We start from the raw sequence: 16520 nt of genomic DNA, 5'->3' as shown, positions 1-16520 counted from the left end.
TTCGAGTCTTTAGAGCATCTATTAACTCATATTTTTTTCAACCGATATATCTTTAGAGCATCTATTAAAGCATAAAATATATCTTTTTTAAAGTCTATCTTTCTTAACCATTATAAGTTGGTTTTTTTGAAGTAACCCGCACTGCATTTTTCATTTTTGCACAGCAATTATGAGAGATGGACGAAGGACCAGCTGGGTGGGATGGGATGGGACGTCACTCAGACTCACTCAACTCAATATGTTTTGTGGGTCAAAAAGCCAATGGGGGGGTTGTGTTCTTTGTCGTCTAATGGCAGCAGTCTATGAACTCTGAAAATTTCTCATTACAAACTTACAATATGATGTATTGAAGCATTATAGTAAGATAACAATGATGAGTGAATCATGATGTGTCTAAGTTGTCCATTCAATAAAAGTGCAATATTTAGGGACATATACATCAAAATAATAAACAGTAATAATAAACTCGCGTGCATATTTCATCATTCATTGATCATAATCTTCTACAAGTGAAATAAATTCTCACTACAAAAACGAACACTGTACATCCGAAAGAAAATAAATGAAAAACAAATACTCTTCCAGCTTACCCAGAAGGAAAGTTCCTCAAATCTGCATAACCAGCATAATCTTCAAATTTGAACTAAATAACAATGATTCTCAGAAGACTACCACCTCTGGCCAATTTATATACCATTTTCGATCGACGAGAACGAGATCTGGCAATGGCTCATCAGCCTGCTGTCAAACTTTCCCTTGTATAACTTCTTTGAACGGCATATCAGGGTCTATGCCAAACATTCCTCTTATTGGATCATAAACATGAAATCATAGAACTGGCTGGAGGCCTACGCTACAGCAACCGCTGAGTTCTTTAGAACTGAGAATGTAACGAGGACAGTGAAGTATCTAGTGAATCCATTTGTCAAAGTCCTCAAATCTCTGAGAAATTGCACTACAACTGCTGCTCGTATACACTTCAATCAGTGACCGTAAAGCTTTCGATATCATTTCTCTCTTCTGGTTGTTGATGGAATTATCTTCACCATCACGCCAGTTACTTCTCTCACCAAGAGATGAGCAAAGTACCTTGAACCACTCCTCAAGAAATGTTGCTTTCTACCAAGGGTCAGGAAAACAATTAAGATAAGTGGACAAATAACAGAGCTTGCACAGCAGCTCAAGAAAGGGTCGGTGTCCGGCTATATGTATGAAAATATTATGTGCAATATAAGTGGATATTGCACACTCCAGAAACAGAATGGACTTCAAAAGAAAGGATGCAAATAATTCAATCTTGAAAGCAGCGAGTCATTGTACCATGACTTACGGAACATGTCACAACTATAAAGGTACCATTGTTAAGAACAGCTTATTTGTATTTGTTTAACATGACCATTTTGTGAGAGTGTTCTAAAATATTTGAATAGTTGTTTGACATTGATTCACTGATAAGGATGTATCATGTATGAAAATTATGCTTCATTTTAATGATACCAAATTAAAACCAATAAAGAGATGCAATACAAATTAACCGAATATATAAATTTCAAGCAAGTAACTTCATCTGTTTCAAATTAATTTACTATACACTTACACTAATTATATCTAAACTATTTTTTACGCTTCATTTTTTTTCTTCATCCGTCATGATTGTAAAGCTATTCACTGTAAGTTGTGAGGGGATTTTCTCTTTCCTTTGCTCTAGATATTTCTCTCTTATGCCCTAATACATCATGCTTCAAATAGATATTGGTTGCTCTTAAATTTTATGTAATAACATTATGATTTTTAAGCATATTGGAAAACTTCAAATGTCAACCCCCCATTCCTGCACGAGGCATTGAACACACTGTTTTTTTAGTACGTGAAGATGAATGGAAGTTCCAGTCCCAAACAAAACAAAGCTCAAACAATATGCAACGCAAATGTATCTAATGATTTTCACCATGTCTGTGTATCTTCCACTAACATAATAGCATGACGTGCCCATCACATATAATTCTTGGATAAAAATAAAGGCCCATGCCGAAGAATATAAAACTACATATTATAATAGTAAGCTTATATGCTAAAATTAAGTAAAGAAAGCTATACTGAAATACTATAATCAGTAAAGAACGTAGGCACTTACTTTGACCAGAAAATCTTTGAGGGGTTGATAGTCAGAGCCGGCAGCTAGACTTAAAACATGTAACATGGTTGAAGTCAACTGTACACAACCAAAAGATAAGTAGTTAGATAAAAATTGTTAAGAGGGAAGGAACATGAAACAGTCTCATCCCTCCACGTTAAAAGTTCATGGCCGTGCTTATAAATTATTTTCATTTTTCCCTCTCTTTCTCTTGTTCTTTATCGCTGAACTCTTAAATGTGAAGCTAGGTGTCACAATCATACAAGAGGAGGATAGTATGTTGTGACTCTTACGTAGTGGACAAGAGTAACAGTGACACACAAGTGTCTCCCATTGAGTCATGCCAATAGCTGATAGAGAGAAGTGACATGATGCAACCGACGACGATGCATCATCTAACACAATATACCAAAAAGGGTAAGATTGTCAAACTATGGTTTAAGCAAGAACAAAAGCGATAATGTCTCTAGGGGTGTCAAAGACAAGCTTAATGGGAGCTACATGGGGCCTTGCATGATGACCTCGAAAGTTAGGGTTCTATTTTGAGTTTTGACAAGTGGCTCTAAAGTAAGTTTATACAAGTTAAAGATGTAAATTTGTCAAATTTGGTGTCAATCAAACACCAAACGGACGATTTATATTGACATATTGACTCCTCATCATTTTGATGTGCTTGGGTGCTAAATCAAATGTGCCTTATAATGAAGGAGGCATGGTGTTTGAGTCACCACCACCCTTAATCCTCATGGCCTATGTGAGCCACCCCATGATGTCATGGTGTTGGTGAGCATTCCAAGGATAGCGTTGGATGACATGAGTGTGCCAACATTGTGTCCATTTCCATGACTCGAAGGTTACGTTAGAGGTCCGAGCTTCACAACGATATGTAGAAATGACTTTATGGACACGAAGGGTTCATGCCTCGATAGTGATTGGATGAATGGATGTCTGAGAGATCTCGAATATGCATTTAACTCATAGATTGATTCGCGATAAGCATGTCCAAGCAGGCAACAAAGGCAGATTACATCCTGACACTTGGAGTAGCATCATGAAGCATCAGTGGGACTGGATAGTTTACTATTAACACAGTATTTGCCTGTTATGTCCTGCTAAGCATTATAAATGCTCGATGAGTTCTGGTTTGCAAAGTTGTGCTATCGGTAAGCGTTATAATGCCCCAATAAGGCTCAATAAGTGCTGAAATCACCCAATAAGCTTCAATTGAGCATTTTAAAGTTGTTTTGACTCAACAATGGGTCCAAACACATCTCTATGAAGTTCAAGATCGATGTAGTAGTGTGTAGGCCATGTTATCGAGAATCAAGATGATGAAATGAGATGAGATGTTGCTTTTGAAGGACCATGGCCTAGAGTAGAGATAAGATTGAGCTTTAGGTCTTAGAGTCACAAATGAAAGAAGATACACGTATGGGCGATGTATATGACCAAGAACACTTTGTTGAACATGAATTGAAGCTTAGTTGAGGATGAAAGAACCTAAAAGCTTGATGAAGCCATAAAGAACAACGTAAGAATAGATTACGGCTTAAGTTTTCCTTAACAACTGCGTTGAACATAATCGTGTGTAAATCATGGCGCTACACAGTTGAAAAAGTACGTCCAAGACACTATGCACTTACCACCATTGACCAACTTCTCATTTATCCACCATTGACCAACTTCTCATTTATCCACCATTGACCAACTTCTCATTTATCCACCATTGACCAACTTCTCATTTATCGCACCTCTCCCACATTCACTTTTACGATTTAATTGGATACAAAACCAACTTTCATGGACAATATCAGGATTAAGAGGAGGAACCACAACCTTGTGGGAATTTTGGAAGGATGAAATAGAAGTTCAGAATAAAAACAGAGTGAATCACATTTTATGGCTTTCTTGTTGATGCCATTTTTGGGATCACCAACATTTTTTTTTTGTTGGTTCATGAGTTCACAGCTAAGCTCCCTATAACCACAGTACTCACTCAACGATAGAAATGAAAGGTTGGTTTTAAGTGCTAAGTTTGTTTTAATGTACCAGTATTGCTCGTATTGAAATTGGTTGAAGAAATTGACCTGCTTCTCAAGTGCAACCTTATACTTGAAACTTGGTGCTGGAATATGATTTGATTCTAGATTCTCAATTGTGTGCTCCAAACCTTGGACTACATCTGGAAAAGACTTCCCATAGCCTGCACCAAAAAGTGAACTTATTTAATTACCCATCTGCAGGAAGCTGCAATTTCATTATAACCTTGGAAAAATTACATTAGTATGACTGGTATACAAAAATACAGTTCTCATTACTACCACCCATCTTCCCTTCAAGAAACAAGTCGTGCATTTATACCAAGTAGAATGGACTTCACTAAGGTTGTCAATTTCCAGTATTACGTTCTCAGGCTAGCTGATAGCGCCTACTTACCATACACTGAAGCTGGCACAGATAAAGCCGCAGCAGCTTGTATCCTCACCTTAAAATTAGGGGAATCCCGCAGTAGTAGCAAAAGAATATTGAAAAGTGATGAGACCCTAGCAAAGCAGCAAACAAAAATTATGATAAAAATATCGATGGCTTTCAGCAAGGAAAATGTCCAGAAGGATACTGATGACCTAAGAAAAATGTACACAAACATTACAAACCACCTACAAGATTTACCGTTGCTTGAGCAACTAGATTAAGAATATGAGCATCACAGAACTTTTATACAAAGATAAAATTCACATATTATAAGTTATTATCAAAACTATATTTCTACATTGAGAAGACTACAGTTTCTACAAGGAAATATCCCTAAGGCATGCTCTCTTGTTAAAATATGCGTTCTGACACTTGCGTAAACATGACCTATTATTTGAAGGTTCAAACATGGCCATTTGTGGACAAAATTTGCACCAAATCTCTAATTCAATTGATGATTCGAACAAATCTAAAGAGTCTGTCTAAATATATTTTTTTGACAATATAATTTTATCAAACACATTTAATTCTGTTTTACCTGTCCATGTCCTGCAGTCACAACCGTCCAAAAAATTATTGGACTGACAAAGAAGGGAAGTTATTCTTTAAAATTATAGTCTAACATGTTGCAGGAAGTGAGGAATATCCACTGGTTACTCGACAAGTTGATTTTATCAAGCATTTTAGATTCAATTTACCTGTCCATGTCCTGCAGTCTCAATGTTTCATTTAAAAATAAGTTGCTTAATGCATGACAAACATTCCACTGGACCTGTCCAGCATACGTTTAAATTTTAGTGATCACAAAATATTTAATGCTAGAGAGACAGACTTATCTAAAGCAAGCCTGACAGGATAACTGAATTTCACATGACAAATATTACCTTCACATTTCCAGTTGTGATCCCAGAAATAAATGCCTGAACTATCCTCTCGAGAAAATTTGAATTACTTGTCGACAAGAGATCTGAGTTATTAACTGCTGGATATAACCCCAAATTAATTACAGGCTTCTCACAGGGGGATGTTAAATCCGAAAACTTTATCAACCTTGAAAGATTTCCCAGAGCTCTGACAGCATTTGATTTAATCTACTGGTGCAAAAAACAGGAAACTTACCACTGCATCAAGTGGCAAAAAAAACTTCTAGATACAACATACTTCACAATAAGACTAAATATCTAAAAGAATAAAAAGATGAAAAATTTGGTGGCAAAGTAATTTACAAAAATAAGATAAATACTATAAGTCTAGAGCTCCCTAGAGTTGCCTCTTCCATCGATGAAAGTGGCAGGTATTGTTATCGTAGAATAATGTAGTTTTATTTTATTTATTTTTTAACAAGAATGAAACCTTTCACTGAAGTAATAAAAGGAAACAGAGTGAATAAAATAATAGAAAAAAGAATGGAACAGTTTTCTTATTCACTGTTTCTATGGAAACAGGTTAAAAAATATAAAGTGTAGATAGAATTTACAAAAAAAAAAAAAAAGGAAGAAGAAGAAGAAGAAGAAAGAATCTAACTGAAAATTAGAAGATGTTCTCAATCAGGAAGATCTCAAATATGAAAAAGAAAAATAAAGGGAAAGATAGAAGAAATAAAAAGATTAAAATCTATTTTAAAAAAAGAAAATGTCCTTTTTAGATTATAAAAATCTACACCTCCTTAAAAGTTGGATTGGACGTAGAATAAAAAAGCTTTTAGAATTCTTTAAAGCTTGCCCTTGGTAATGCTTTGATGAGAGTGTCAATAATTTGATAGCAAAATGATGACATGTTCAGTTGCACTATTACCATTGTTGACTCTTAAATATAAAACAAGGATCGATCCTTATGTGTGTGTGTGTGTGTGTTTGTGTATGTGTGTGTGTTTTTTTTTTTTTTTTTGTTTTTCTGTCATGATACATAATTCTTTGCTATGTTCATTACTTCCTAACTATCTGAAAGCATTTTGAATGAATTCTGAACATTCATCCTTTTGTCAAAAATAGCTCATTCATGGAGTCTAACTAGGCTCGTTACCTCATAGACCAAGTTCTCCCCCATACCTCTTTGTTCCCTTCTAGTAAATTTGTATCACTTTTATTTGTTTCCTTTCAAGGTAAAGTTGAAGAAGTAACTTATTGAAATCTACACCTAGTTATTGCTCCTATTATGGGGTAACTGGGTCACTTGGAGAAGCAAAAAGCAAGCTGTTATAACAAGATGCAGTGTAGAATATTGTGTACTTCCTTCGGTATTATTTATGAAGGTATGTGAATCCAAAAGCTTTTGAAGGATCTAAACATAAATCTTCAAATTCATTCCAAATATTTTGTAATAGCCAAGTAGCAATCAACATATTAAAATCTCATGCATCATGACAGATAAAAGTACCTAGAGATGGATTTTCATTTCATATCAATAACACAGTAGAACAAAACATTGTATCATCTCGCCATCAAAATGTTAACACTCTCACCACAACATTACTGATAACCACCTTTGATTACATTAATTAGTACGCATATTTTCTTATTGGGTTTTAGTTTAATTTTTACTCAGTCTATCTTTCATTTTTCATAAATTCTTGTTGTATTATACCTACCAGTAATTGGTTCCTTCAGTGAATAAGAATATTATTTTTTCCTCCCACAGCTACAATCTGTGCAATGTTCATGTAGTTGGTGTAAAACCAACTTTAGATGACAATAATCTGCCTTTTACAACCTAAAGTCAAGTATTTGAGCTTGTGGAAATACCAATAAAAGACCCAAGGACCATTAAATTCGAATGGTAAAAATTATTCCTCCCCTGAAAACCTAGGCTCTGTTGTTTGGGAAACAAATGCCCCCAAGTCAGTAATCTTCCATTTCTTCCCTTTGCTCTCAAGAAGAAGAATCGCCTGGATCACTTATTCATGCAGTGTTCTTTTGTGCATCAGGGGTGGTGTTTTCTCATTGATATCTTTGCGACCTCTTTATGCTTCCCTCCGTGTGTAGAAGTTTGGCTTTTGAAAGCTCTTCATGCATATGATCTCAAGGGAAGAGCTAGAGTCTTGTGAGACTTGGGTGAGATACAATTTGTGGTGCTGCTAGAAAGAAGGGAATCAAAGGATTTTTTAAGATAAGTTTGATCATTCCAATAGTTTAGTAGTGGACAACTATTTACTTCTTGCTATAGAAACAACAAATTATTTTGTAATTATCCTCTTTCTTTGATACTTCAAGAGTGGAGGGCTCTTCTGGAATAGCATTTAGGGAGGGGTTCTCTCGTCCATATACCCTATGCATATGCATACACCTTCAGATTGTTCATTAAAAAAAAAACTTGAGGAACAACGGAATCTTGATTCAAGAACGAAAATTTTCATGGTATCTTCTATGGAGTAGTCCCTCAATTCTTGGTGTCGCATTGCTGGTAGTCTGGCTCATTCTTGTGATTATTGATGAAGATTATTATCATTAACTTTTGTTTGCTTCCAATGGCCATACAGATTAGAAAGATTCAAAACCAACCGATCCAACTGTCCAGCCATCATCAATCATACAATGAACTTTGATCAAATTTCTTTGAACTTGTCCGAGAGATCCTTAACTGACAGCAAGAGTCGAGTCAATGTTCTTGGTGATAAAATGGTTTGCATATTTTTATGGAGTTCCACCTTAGAATCCCTAATGGACTGAACTGCCTTGCTTCTGAAAGTGGTTATCTTTTTTCTAGCTATCAATCCTTCTCACGAGGTTGCTATAATTATCAATTTGGTGTAAACCCAAAATCAGAGACTTTATTGTTTATAATAATCTGCCTTTATCAAACTAAACAGTTATATTTATAATAGTGATGCACTAACAAATATTTAACTAATCAGAAAATCAACTAACAGCTATTATATTAATCACAATCAGTCAGGACTAACAAAAAGTCTAAACTAGTAAGTAACTATTCTAGGGTTTGCACTACAGCAGTTGTTCAGATTGAAGGATTGCAATTTACATGCAATTCTCTTTTCTCAGGATGTACTCTTATCAATGAAAAGTTTGTTTATTGTTAAGAAAAAATGATAATAGCGAATAAAAGGCTAAAAATAAATTCCACGATAATAAATTTGCAAAGCTGAAGATTTACCTTGTCTCCATCATTTGCTAGACGCAAACTGCACTTGATTAATAGTGTTAATGTATGAGAACGTTCTATTGAATCTACAAAATAATCAGTAAAATGATTAGAAAACCTTGACTTTATTAGTACCTAACAATCACGAGATTCACAAAAGATGGTGAATACTACTAGTCTGTTTCCTTTAACTCACCTGTGGGTTGTCTTGAAGGAAAATCATCAAAAAAGCGACGGATTGACTCGCATATATTTGCCAATGCCCAAGAGGCTGTTCCTCTTACCTAAAAAGTTGTGTGAATAATTTACATATATAGATAAAGAGAAGCAGAATGTTTAGTATGCTAATATCAAGGAATATTCATAAAAACAATTACCGAAACCAAAGAATCACGAGTGTTGATCTCAACAGCATGGATGAACTTATCGAGAATCTCTGCACTATATCATTTAGACATTTAGAAAAGGTTCAATCACGTTTTCAAGATGAAGTAATGAAAATAACATAGATATTTAGCACGCCATTACTTTAGAAGCACCTTTGAGAAACTTGAGGGAAACATGATATGACACCGATGGCACGACAAGCAGCTGATCTCACTGATGGCACCTCATCATACACTGCAGCATTCACCTTTGAAATAAAGTACATAGCTGTTGAAAATTGACTTTATCCAGAACACAAAGGATTCTAGAGTAGACTTGGGTCTGATCCAAATGAAACCTTACCACTGAAGACAATATATAGTCCTCTTTTTCCTTAGAGAGAGAGGAGAAAACAGGGGAAGTAATACCCGCAAAACATGTAATAGATGCTGCTCTCACCTTCCATAAAAAATAAACAAGTTGAAGAATCGGTTATAACAAATATAAACTCAACATCTCACACTTCACAGGATAAATATGTTTTATAAGTTTCAAAAGGATTGAATTTTGTTAACTTATGAAACATATGAGCAGAAAAATGGTATATAGGGAACCAATATTGCCAGATAAGTTCTTATCAACCTTCTCAAAGTGCAACGAAAATAACTTGTTTCATTCAATTTTCATTACTTCCAACCGGACAAATCAAAAGGACGTAATTGAAACTTTTAAGGGAATAAGAACCAAATTGAAACAAAAGTTAACATAAGAACTAATAAGTGTGTGTGTGTGTATATATATAGCTGAACAAGAAACAACTTTACATTGATACAATGAAAAGGAAAATGTTCCAAGGATACAAATTCCCAAAAGGAGTGAAAAAGAAACAGAACAAAAAAGCAGACAAGATCATAAGGCGATTAGAAACAATAGAGAACAGACAAGAAATCAAAAGGACCCACCAAAAGGATCTCATTCACTGAAGAATATAACTATTGTTTAGCTTTTTCCAATTTGTCTTTAGATCGTCGAGTGTCTGTTTGAGAAGTTTTGAGTTGTATTGCCTGGTATTTATAGTAGTTTTTCAGTTCTAGCCTAATATTTTTGGATTATTTAATTCTTTAGATTGTGCAGTTAGGTTGTGGTTTGTTTCATATATTTAGTTGTTTTGATGTTCTTTTTCCTTGCGAGTTTTCACTTTTTCTTGTAATTTTTCATTTCATTAACAAAAGAAAAAAAATCCTTAAAAAGACACCACATGACAAAAGGGGACCATTGAGAGAGGGAGAGTTGGCAAGTTTGAGGTCTTCGGGAGACTGATATAACGAGGAATTAGTTGTCCACTTCTAGTTTCATTCTCTCGGACGTTTTTGTCTTAGTCTCTTAGTTGAGCCAACATGTCTATCTGTAACCATGTCTAAATCTAGCACCTACTAAAAGTGTTTGATGGTCCCTAGATCTTTTTTTTCCTGACAAGAAACAAACTTTCATTTGATAAAGGGACCCAAAAAATCAATGAATCGTACCATCGTGGAAGAAAGCATTTCATTATGATAAGATTATGAAGCTTATCAAGGAGTGCAAAAACTTCTTTTCAGACGTTGGAAAAGATTGATATTGTTATAAGTATTGGGATTTATGGGATCTTCAGTCATGTATTCCAATTCATTTCCTCTTTTATGTTTTTAGTACTATCATGTCCATGTACAGTGTGTACTTCCTTTTGTAGCTTATGTGGTCTCACTTTCAATTGCTACCAAATAATTCTAGGAGTCTACTTATTTCCTTCTCAGCATCTTGGAAGGTGTATATTCTTTTTACCTACGGAACAACAAAACATTATAAAGCAGCGCCTGTATGCGTATATCATGATATATAGAACTTCTCATAATATTTTGAATAAGAATAAGGGAAAGTCCAGTCTACCATTGCAGAAGTATGCAACAAACTCCTAGGTAAATGCTTCTCAATCACTTCACACCACTGCTTCATTCCTGCGCATTCCTCCTCTGGACTGTCAACAGTCTCATTTGAACTCTTGAATTCATATGATGGAGCTGACGAAACCTTCTTCATTCTTATGCAGTCGGAAGTAAATGGAGAATCAAGTAGGTTATCATCCAAAAGATCCTCCGTACCTTTGAACCCAGATATCGCCCGAAGACATTCATCCAAAACCTGACAGCATTAATACGTGGAAAGTAATTGCGATGAAAAAGAAGAAAGCAACTCCTAAACATCAATCTTTTGACGTACCATAATTTATGAGTTTACCAACTAATCCCCTATTAGATATTTGCAAAAAGAGAAGATTACAAATGTTCCAGATAAGACATTCATTATGTAATTGATAAACACCAAAGTCAGTCCATCTAATGACCTTGCACATTTCTTTCACTCTAGCCTAGGCCTCCACAGAAAACTGATAGGACCAAAATCTTCCCTTCCCAATGGTAAGCTATCTATTACTATTGTATGTGGACAATATTATTATTACTATTTCAAACTATGAAGAAAAGAGCCACAAGGTCAAAGGACCAGTTAGCCTATACATCCTTTACATGATCTAAAGAAAATTAAGTAAAAGTAATAGTTGCGCTGTTAACTAACGTTGTGAAAAGTAATATTGTCATCATGAAATTATCACGTGATGGTATTGTTATGATATCTATGTTATTGAGAATAAACATCCTTTATTATAACGGTACATTCTATAGTTTAGAATTCTCATGGGTACCTATATATATGTGACTCTAATTTTTCTCTAATTTTGATTACAGGAAATTAGAGTCCCTAGGGTTTCAGGATTTTTTCTTGGCAATTAGGGTCTTCTAAGTGAGGCTAGAATTTTAAGTTTTGGTCATCACATTAAAATCATCATTTGTCAACACCACCTACCCTCAGGATGCCGCCATCAGTAGAGCTTTCATAGAAAGGAGCCACGTGTGAGCCACAAGCACTGCTAAAAGCTTTTGCTTCATCGCCACACGCTAGCACGTGAGAGCACCATTCCTATTTCCATTGCCTAGGATTGCCTCAGATTTAAGTTTTTGGTCATTAAATCTGGTTAATGTTTCTCTTTAGTTTGTCTCGAATTGCCTCAGCTTAGAGCACGTGCGCTAAGATTTGACAAAACCTACTTAGTTTGCCTCGAATTGCACTATTGGGTGTGGCCGGGTTGGTTTTCTTACGGTTTAGGTCTGGTTAATGTTTCTCTTGGGATTTTTCTGTAGTTTGTGTGTAACTAATGGCTGAAGATATGAAACCTATGGTAGTATCTAACATGGTTCCTCTTTCTTCAAAGATCACAAAGCATAAATTAAATGGCTCCAATTATTATGATTGAAGTCAGACGATTTGATTTTATCTACGAAACATTGAGAAGGATGATTATATTGATTAGGATCCACCATAGGATGACACAAAAGAAGACTTAGTTTCAAGATGACACTCGATTGTACATTCAAAACAAGAATTCAATTGAGAGCGAAGTAGTTGGCATGGTAACTCATTGCAATTTAAGAAGGAACTGCTCGAGTTTTTAGGATTTTTAAACTCAAGAAAATAGGAGGTCAATTGAATGTATGAACTTTGCAGGCCTTCTTTAACGCGGGCAGAGAATCCGTCACAAAGTACGGAATAGGTGTGGAATCTCGTATAAAGATCATGGTCATACAAAAGTTAAATATTTTTCGGTTGTTGACTGGGTAGGATCTAGAGAAGATAGAAGATGAACTTTTGGATATTGTGTTTTTGTAGGAGGTCGTTTAGTGTCATGGAAGAGTAAGAAACATCAAGTGATTTCATGTTATAGTGACGATTTAGAATATAGAGCTATGGTACAACCTGTGTATAAACTAATGTGGATACATCAACTTTTGACTATAAACTAGTGTGCATACATCAACTTTTGACTGAGAGACTCTAGTATTACTCTATTAACTAATTTGTGGTGTGATAACCAAACTGCATTTCTCATTGTATCTAATCTAGTGGTTCATGAGTGAACTAAACATTCGTGAGAAAGTACATCAAGATTAGTGTCCACAGGATCTATGAAGACTAGAGTTCAATTGGCAATCAAAGTCTTAAATGGAACAAGAATATATCATCTTTGTAACAAGCTGGGCATGATTGACATATTTGCTTCAGCTTGAGGAGGGCATTATAATATATACATTATTATGTATAGTCATCCTTTGTTGTAATTGTACATCCTTTACTTTAGGGCTCTCTTGTTTACCTATATATACATGACTCTCTAGTCTAAAATAAATTGTATATTTTCTGTATAATGATTATAAGTATGATACAAATTAATCACAGGTATTCGTTTCGGCTCTTAATAATGGAACTTTCAGTTATACTCCTCCATTCCTAGTTAAACTGTTGGGTGTCAAACTTCTAATTCTGCATGGGCTTGTTATATGCAAGTGGAATTATAGTGTTCTTTGAACTTGACTGTTTTTGCTATTAACCTTGGATAAGTTAGGACTTCTCGTCCACCTCAGACTTTTTTCCCTGATTTGTTTTTCTTTTATAATAGTCGTTTACAAGCCAAAGGCACTTTTGAGCATTTTACCTTGACAGCCGCCGTTATAACTTTCTCTCCAATAATTCCAACATTGTTTCTCGAATGCACCCTCCACTGCCCCGTAGAAACTTCAGGAGCAGCTTCATGTAGAAAGTTGGAAACAACTGAGGAAAGTTGTTCCCAGAAAGCAAACATGATATGCGGGTAATTGTGTGATACAGCCTTTAAGGCCTGCAACAAAACAAATCTCATAAATCGTCTCAACCATATATACTATGTAATTTTTCCAGAAAAGATATCACTCCATTAAAACCTCACCAGCCAAACGACCAAATACCTTTGATGAGCCATTTAATAATATATGGAGCTCAAAAAGTGAAGAGCTAAATCCTATGCATTTGCAGACTTCAAATCCCATACGATGCACAAATTATTGATCAAGCATTCATAAGTTGAATATTGAAATGATTCCTTAAACAATAAACTGAGTGCATTCTCGACCAGGAAAAACAGACATTCAAAAGAACTGAAAGATGAGATAAGACAATATTCATAACCATGACAATACATATATGAAGTCACGTGAACAATATTAGGTGGTTGAGAAAGAAGAGCTGCAAAAATAATAAAACCAATGGTCAGAAAAATAAACTGTAGAAAATTTTCAATATAATATTACCTGAAGAGCCTCTATACATATGGTTGGGTTGGTTAATTGCTCAGAATATTGAAGTAATGTGATAAGAACACTGTTTCCCTTTTGAGCTGCACAGACAGAAAAACAAATCATGTGGGTATCGAGGAAGTTGGTTAAACAAACTCGAAGTACATCATGTGATTTTCTTCAAAATATTATGTTCATTGACAAAGCAGATAACTACAAAGGAATGAGTTCTCTGAGAACTTTAATCAAAGGAGCTTATTATGGTTCAGAAGTATTCCATAAGAGGTTACCAGTCTAGTTAGAGAAGTTTTAAGAACAAATTAAGTACCAAAACACTAAATAATTCAGCCAACACTATTAAAACAAATTCCCTACACCAATTCACATGCTTAAGGCTTCTTCTTAGAGTGGTCATATAAACCTTTTGTTGCTTTTACTTTGCTAGATTTATGTTAAATTGGAATGTTTTTTTTATTTAATTTGTAATGTTATTTTCCTGTTCTTCTTTTCACTCATTTGTGGAGCTTGTATCTTTTTAGGCATAATCTCTTTTCATTTATTCACTGAAAACTTCATTTCTTGTTCCAAAAAAATGAATCTCTATATTACCTCGAATCACGGATACAAATTGCAAGCTATTAGGTAAGGATCAATTTATTAATTATAGAATGTCTGTGAATTGGAATAAACGTAGAAATTTTTTATAAAGAAAAGGATAAAAGTAGAAAATAAGCCCCATAAGAACTAAATTGATTAAGAGCATTACACAAAAGTCTCTGACGGACACATTACAAAATATTCAAGAACATTAGACAATTAATATGACACTTAAGAACACGTCAGAAAGAACCACAACACATGACTAACCTGTGGATATTTGTTCGGAAAGCATCTCTTTTACATGAGGAGAGGACTGAGAAACAGATACGGCTGCATTTAAGCAACTGATAGCAGCAGCCTGTAGAAAAATGAAAAGAAATACTTCATTAACAACTACACAAAAGAAAATCAGGATAAGGTTCCAAAAATATATCTAACCAGCAGGTCGGTTTGATCACTTTTGAATGGAAAGCCCTCTTCAATTGTTGCTTGCAAGGCTTTTACTATGTTCGGCAATAACTCTTCAGGCATCCTTGGATATCTGAAATAACAGGATTTTTCAATGTGTTAGATCCCTTAACTAAGTGACAAAGCACACAAACACATAAGCACGTGAGGAAGCCCTAGGATTAGCTCTGATATAGGATGGTACAAATCAATGTTAAATGGCCACGCCTTTCACCATTGCTCCTTCTTTAATATAAATAACAATATCCATTTGGTATGAAAAGTTTGTATCTCGTTACAAAAAAGAAGTTCAAAAGGGGTTCTTACAAGCCGAAAAAATACGAAGTTACAGAGAATCCGAGGAGTCCACATATAATCAACATCCTCATATTCTATCACAAGCTAGATTGCTTTAAATTTCACATTACATTGTTTGAGTTGGCCGAGTGGTCAAGAACCGATGTAAATAGTAAAAGATTTAGAGGGAATGAATTTGTCATGGCAATCACATATGTAAGATTTAATAATAAAATGGTTGAGGTGAAGGCAAGCAGACCATAATGCTCATAGATATCAAAACCCCCGCTACAAATTTCCAGCCCCTTGAACCAAAAAATACAAATCATAGAACATACTAATAGCATTTTTGTTAAACTATCAAATACCTTCCAACTACAAAGGATTAAATTTCACCTACTTAGGATTTAATAATAAAATAGTGAGGTGAAGGTAAGCTGACCATGGCGCTCATGGATATCAAAACCCCTGGCTACAAGTTCCCAACCCCTCAAAAACCAAGAAATACAAATGATAGAGCATGCTAATAGCATTTTGTTAAACTATCAAATACTTCACAACTACGAAGGAATAAGAGCACTAATGTCACTAATTCACGATATATTTTCTTTTCCAGCTTCAACCCACTTAGCAGTAGAGAAATGTTATTAATGGAGGTTTTTCTAATAATCAGAAGGTTTTTTTGTAAATTGGGAAAGTCTTTTGTAAACATCATGGATATTACAACCCTTTTGTAAATTTCAATTATCAATTAAATTGTCTCTTATCAAATAAATAAATAAATAAAAATAACCAGAACATACCAAATATTAGAAGGTAATGCCAACAATTCATTCATTACTTCAGTTGATGGTTGGTTATCAAAGGAGACTCCTCAGACGCGAAACGCACCCCCCCCCCCCCCCCCCCCC

At 34.9% G+C, this 16520-nt stretch overlaps 1 protein-coding gene across 5 annotated transcripts in view; it reads right to left on the bottom strand.

Annotated features, from left to right (window-relative positions):
• Nucleotides 1–458: 458 nt before the first annotated feature.
• Nucleotides 459–16520, bottom strand: part of LOC111459349 (HEAT repeat-containing protein 6) — a 31326-nt gene continuing 15264 nt past the window's right edge. Inside the window, exons 12-27 of one of the 5 annotated variants that reach the window (XM_023102211.1) lie at nucleotides 15304–15406; nucleotides 15133–15223; nucleotides 14281–14366; nucleotides 13650–13832; nucleotides 10994–11245; nucleotides 9431–9526; nucleotides 9241–9335; nucleotides 9079–9142; nucleotides 8898–8985; nucleotides 8714–8787; nucleotides 5491–5697; nucleotides 5305–5378; nucleotides 4571–4677; nucleotides 4222–4337; nucleotides 2135–2212; nucleotides 459–1119 (exon numbers count right to left, since the gene is read on the bottom strand). In XM_023102211.1, coding sequence (XP_022957979.1) covers nucleotides 910–1119; nucleotides 2135–2212; nucleotides 4222–4337; nucleotides 4571–4677; nucleotides 5305–5378; nucleotides 5491–5697; nucleotides 8714–8787; nucleotides 8898–8985; nucleotides 9079–9142; nucleotides 9241–9335; nucleotides 9431–9526; nucleotides 10994–11245; nucleotides 13650–13832; nucleotides 14281–14366; nucleotides 15133–15223; nucleotides 15304–15406 — 1924 coding nt within the window. In that variant the 3' untranslated portion in view covers nucleotides 459–909. Of the gene's footprint in view, nucleotides 1120–2130; nucleotides 2213–4183; nucleotides 4338–4570; nucleotides 4678–5304; nucleotides 5379–5490; nucleotides 5698–7207; nucleotides 7677–8713; nucleotides 8788–8897; nucleotides 8986–9078; nucleotides 9143–9240; nucleotides 9336–9430; nucleotides 9527–10993; nucleotides 11246–13649; nucleotides 13833–14280; nucleotides 14367–15132; nucleotides 15224–15303; nucleotides 15407–16520 lie in introns of those variants that run through there. The other 4 variants (XM_023102212.1, XM_023102213.1, XR_002713276.1 and 1 more) reach the window with 4 other exon arrangements.

The sequence above is a fragment of the Cucurbita moschata genome, unplaced genomic scaffold (assembly GCF_002738365.1).
Source record: "Cucurbita moschata cultivar Rifu unplaced genomic scaffold, Cmos_1.0 Cmo_Scf00022, whole genome shotgun sequence".
NCBI lineage: Eukaryota > Viridiplantae > Streptophyta > Magnoliopsida > Cucurbitales > Cucurbitaceae > Cucurbita > Cucurbita moschata.
Note: the sequence above shows the minus strand (reverse complement) of the source record. Positions and strands in the feature narration are given on the sequence as shown.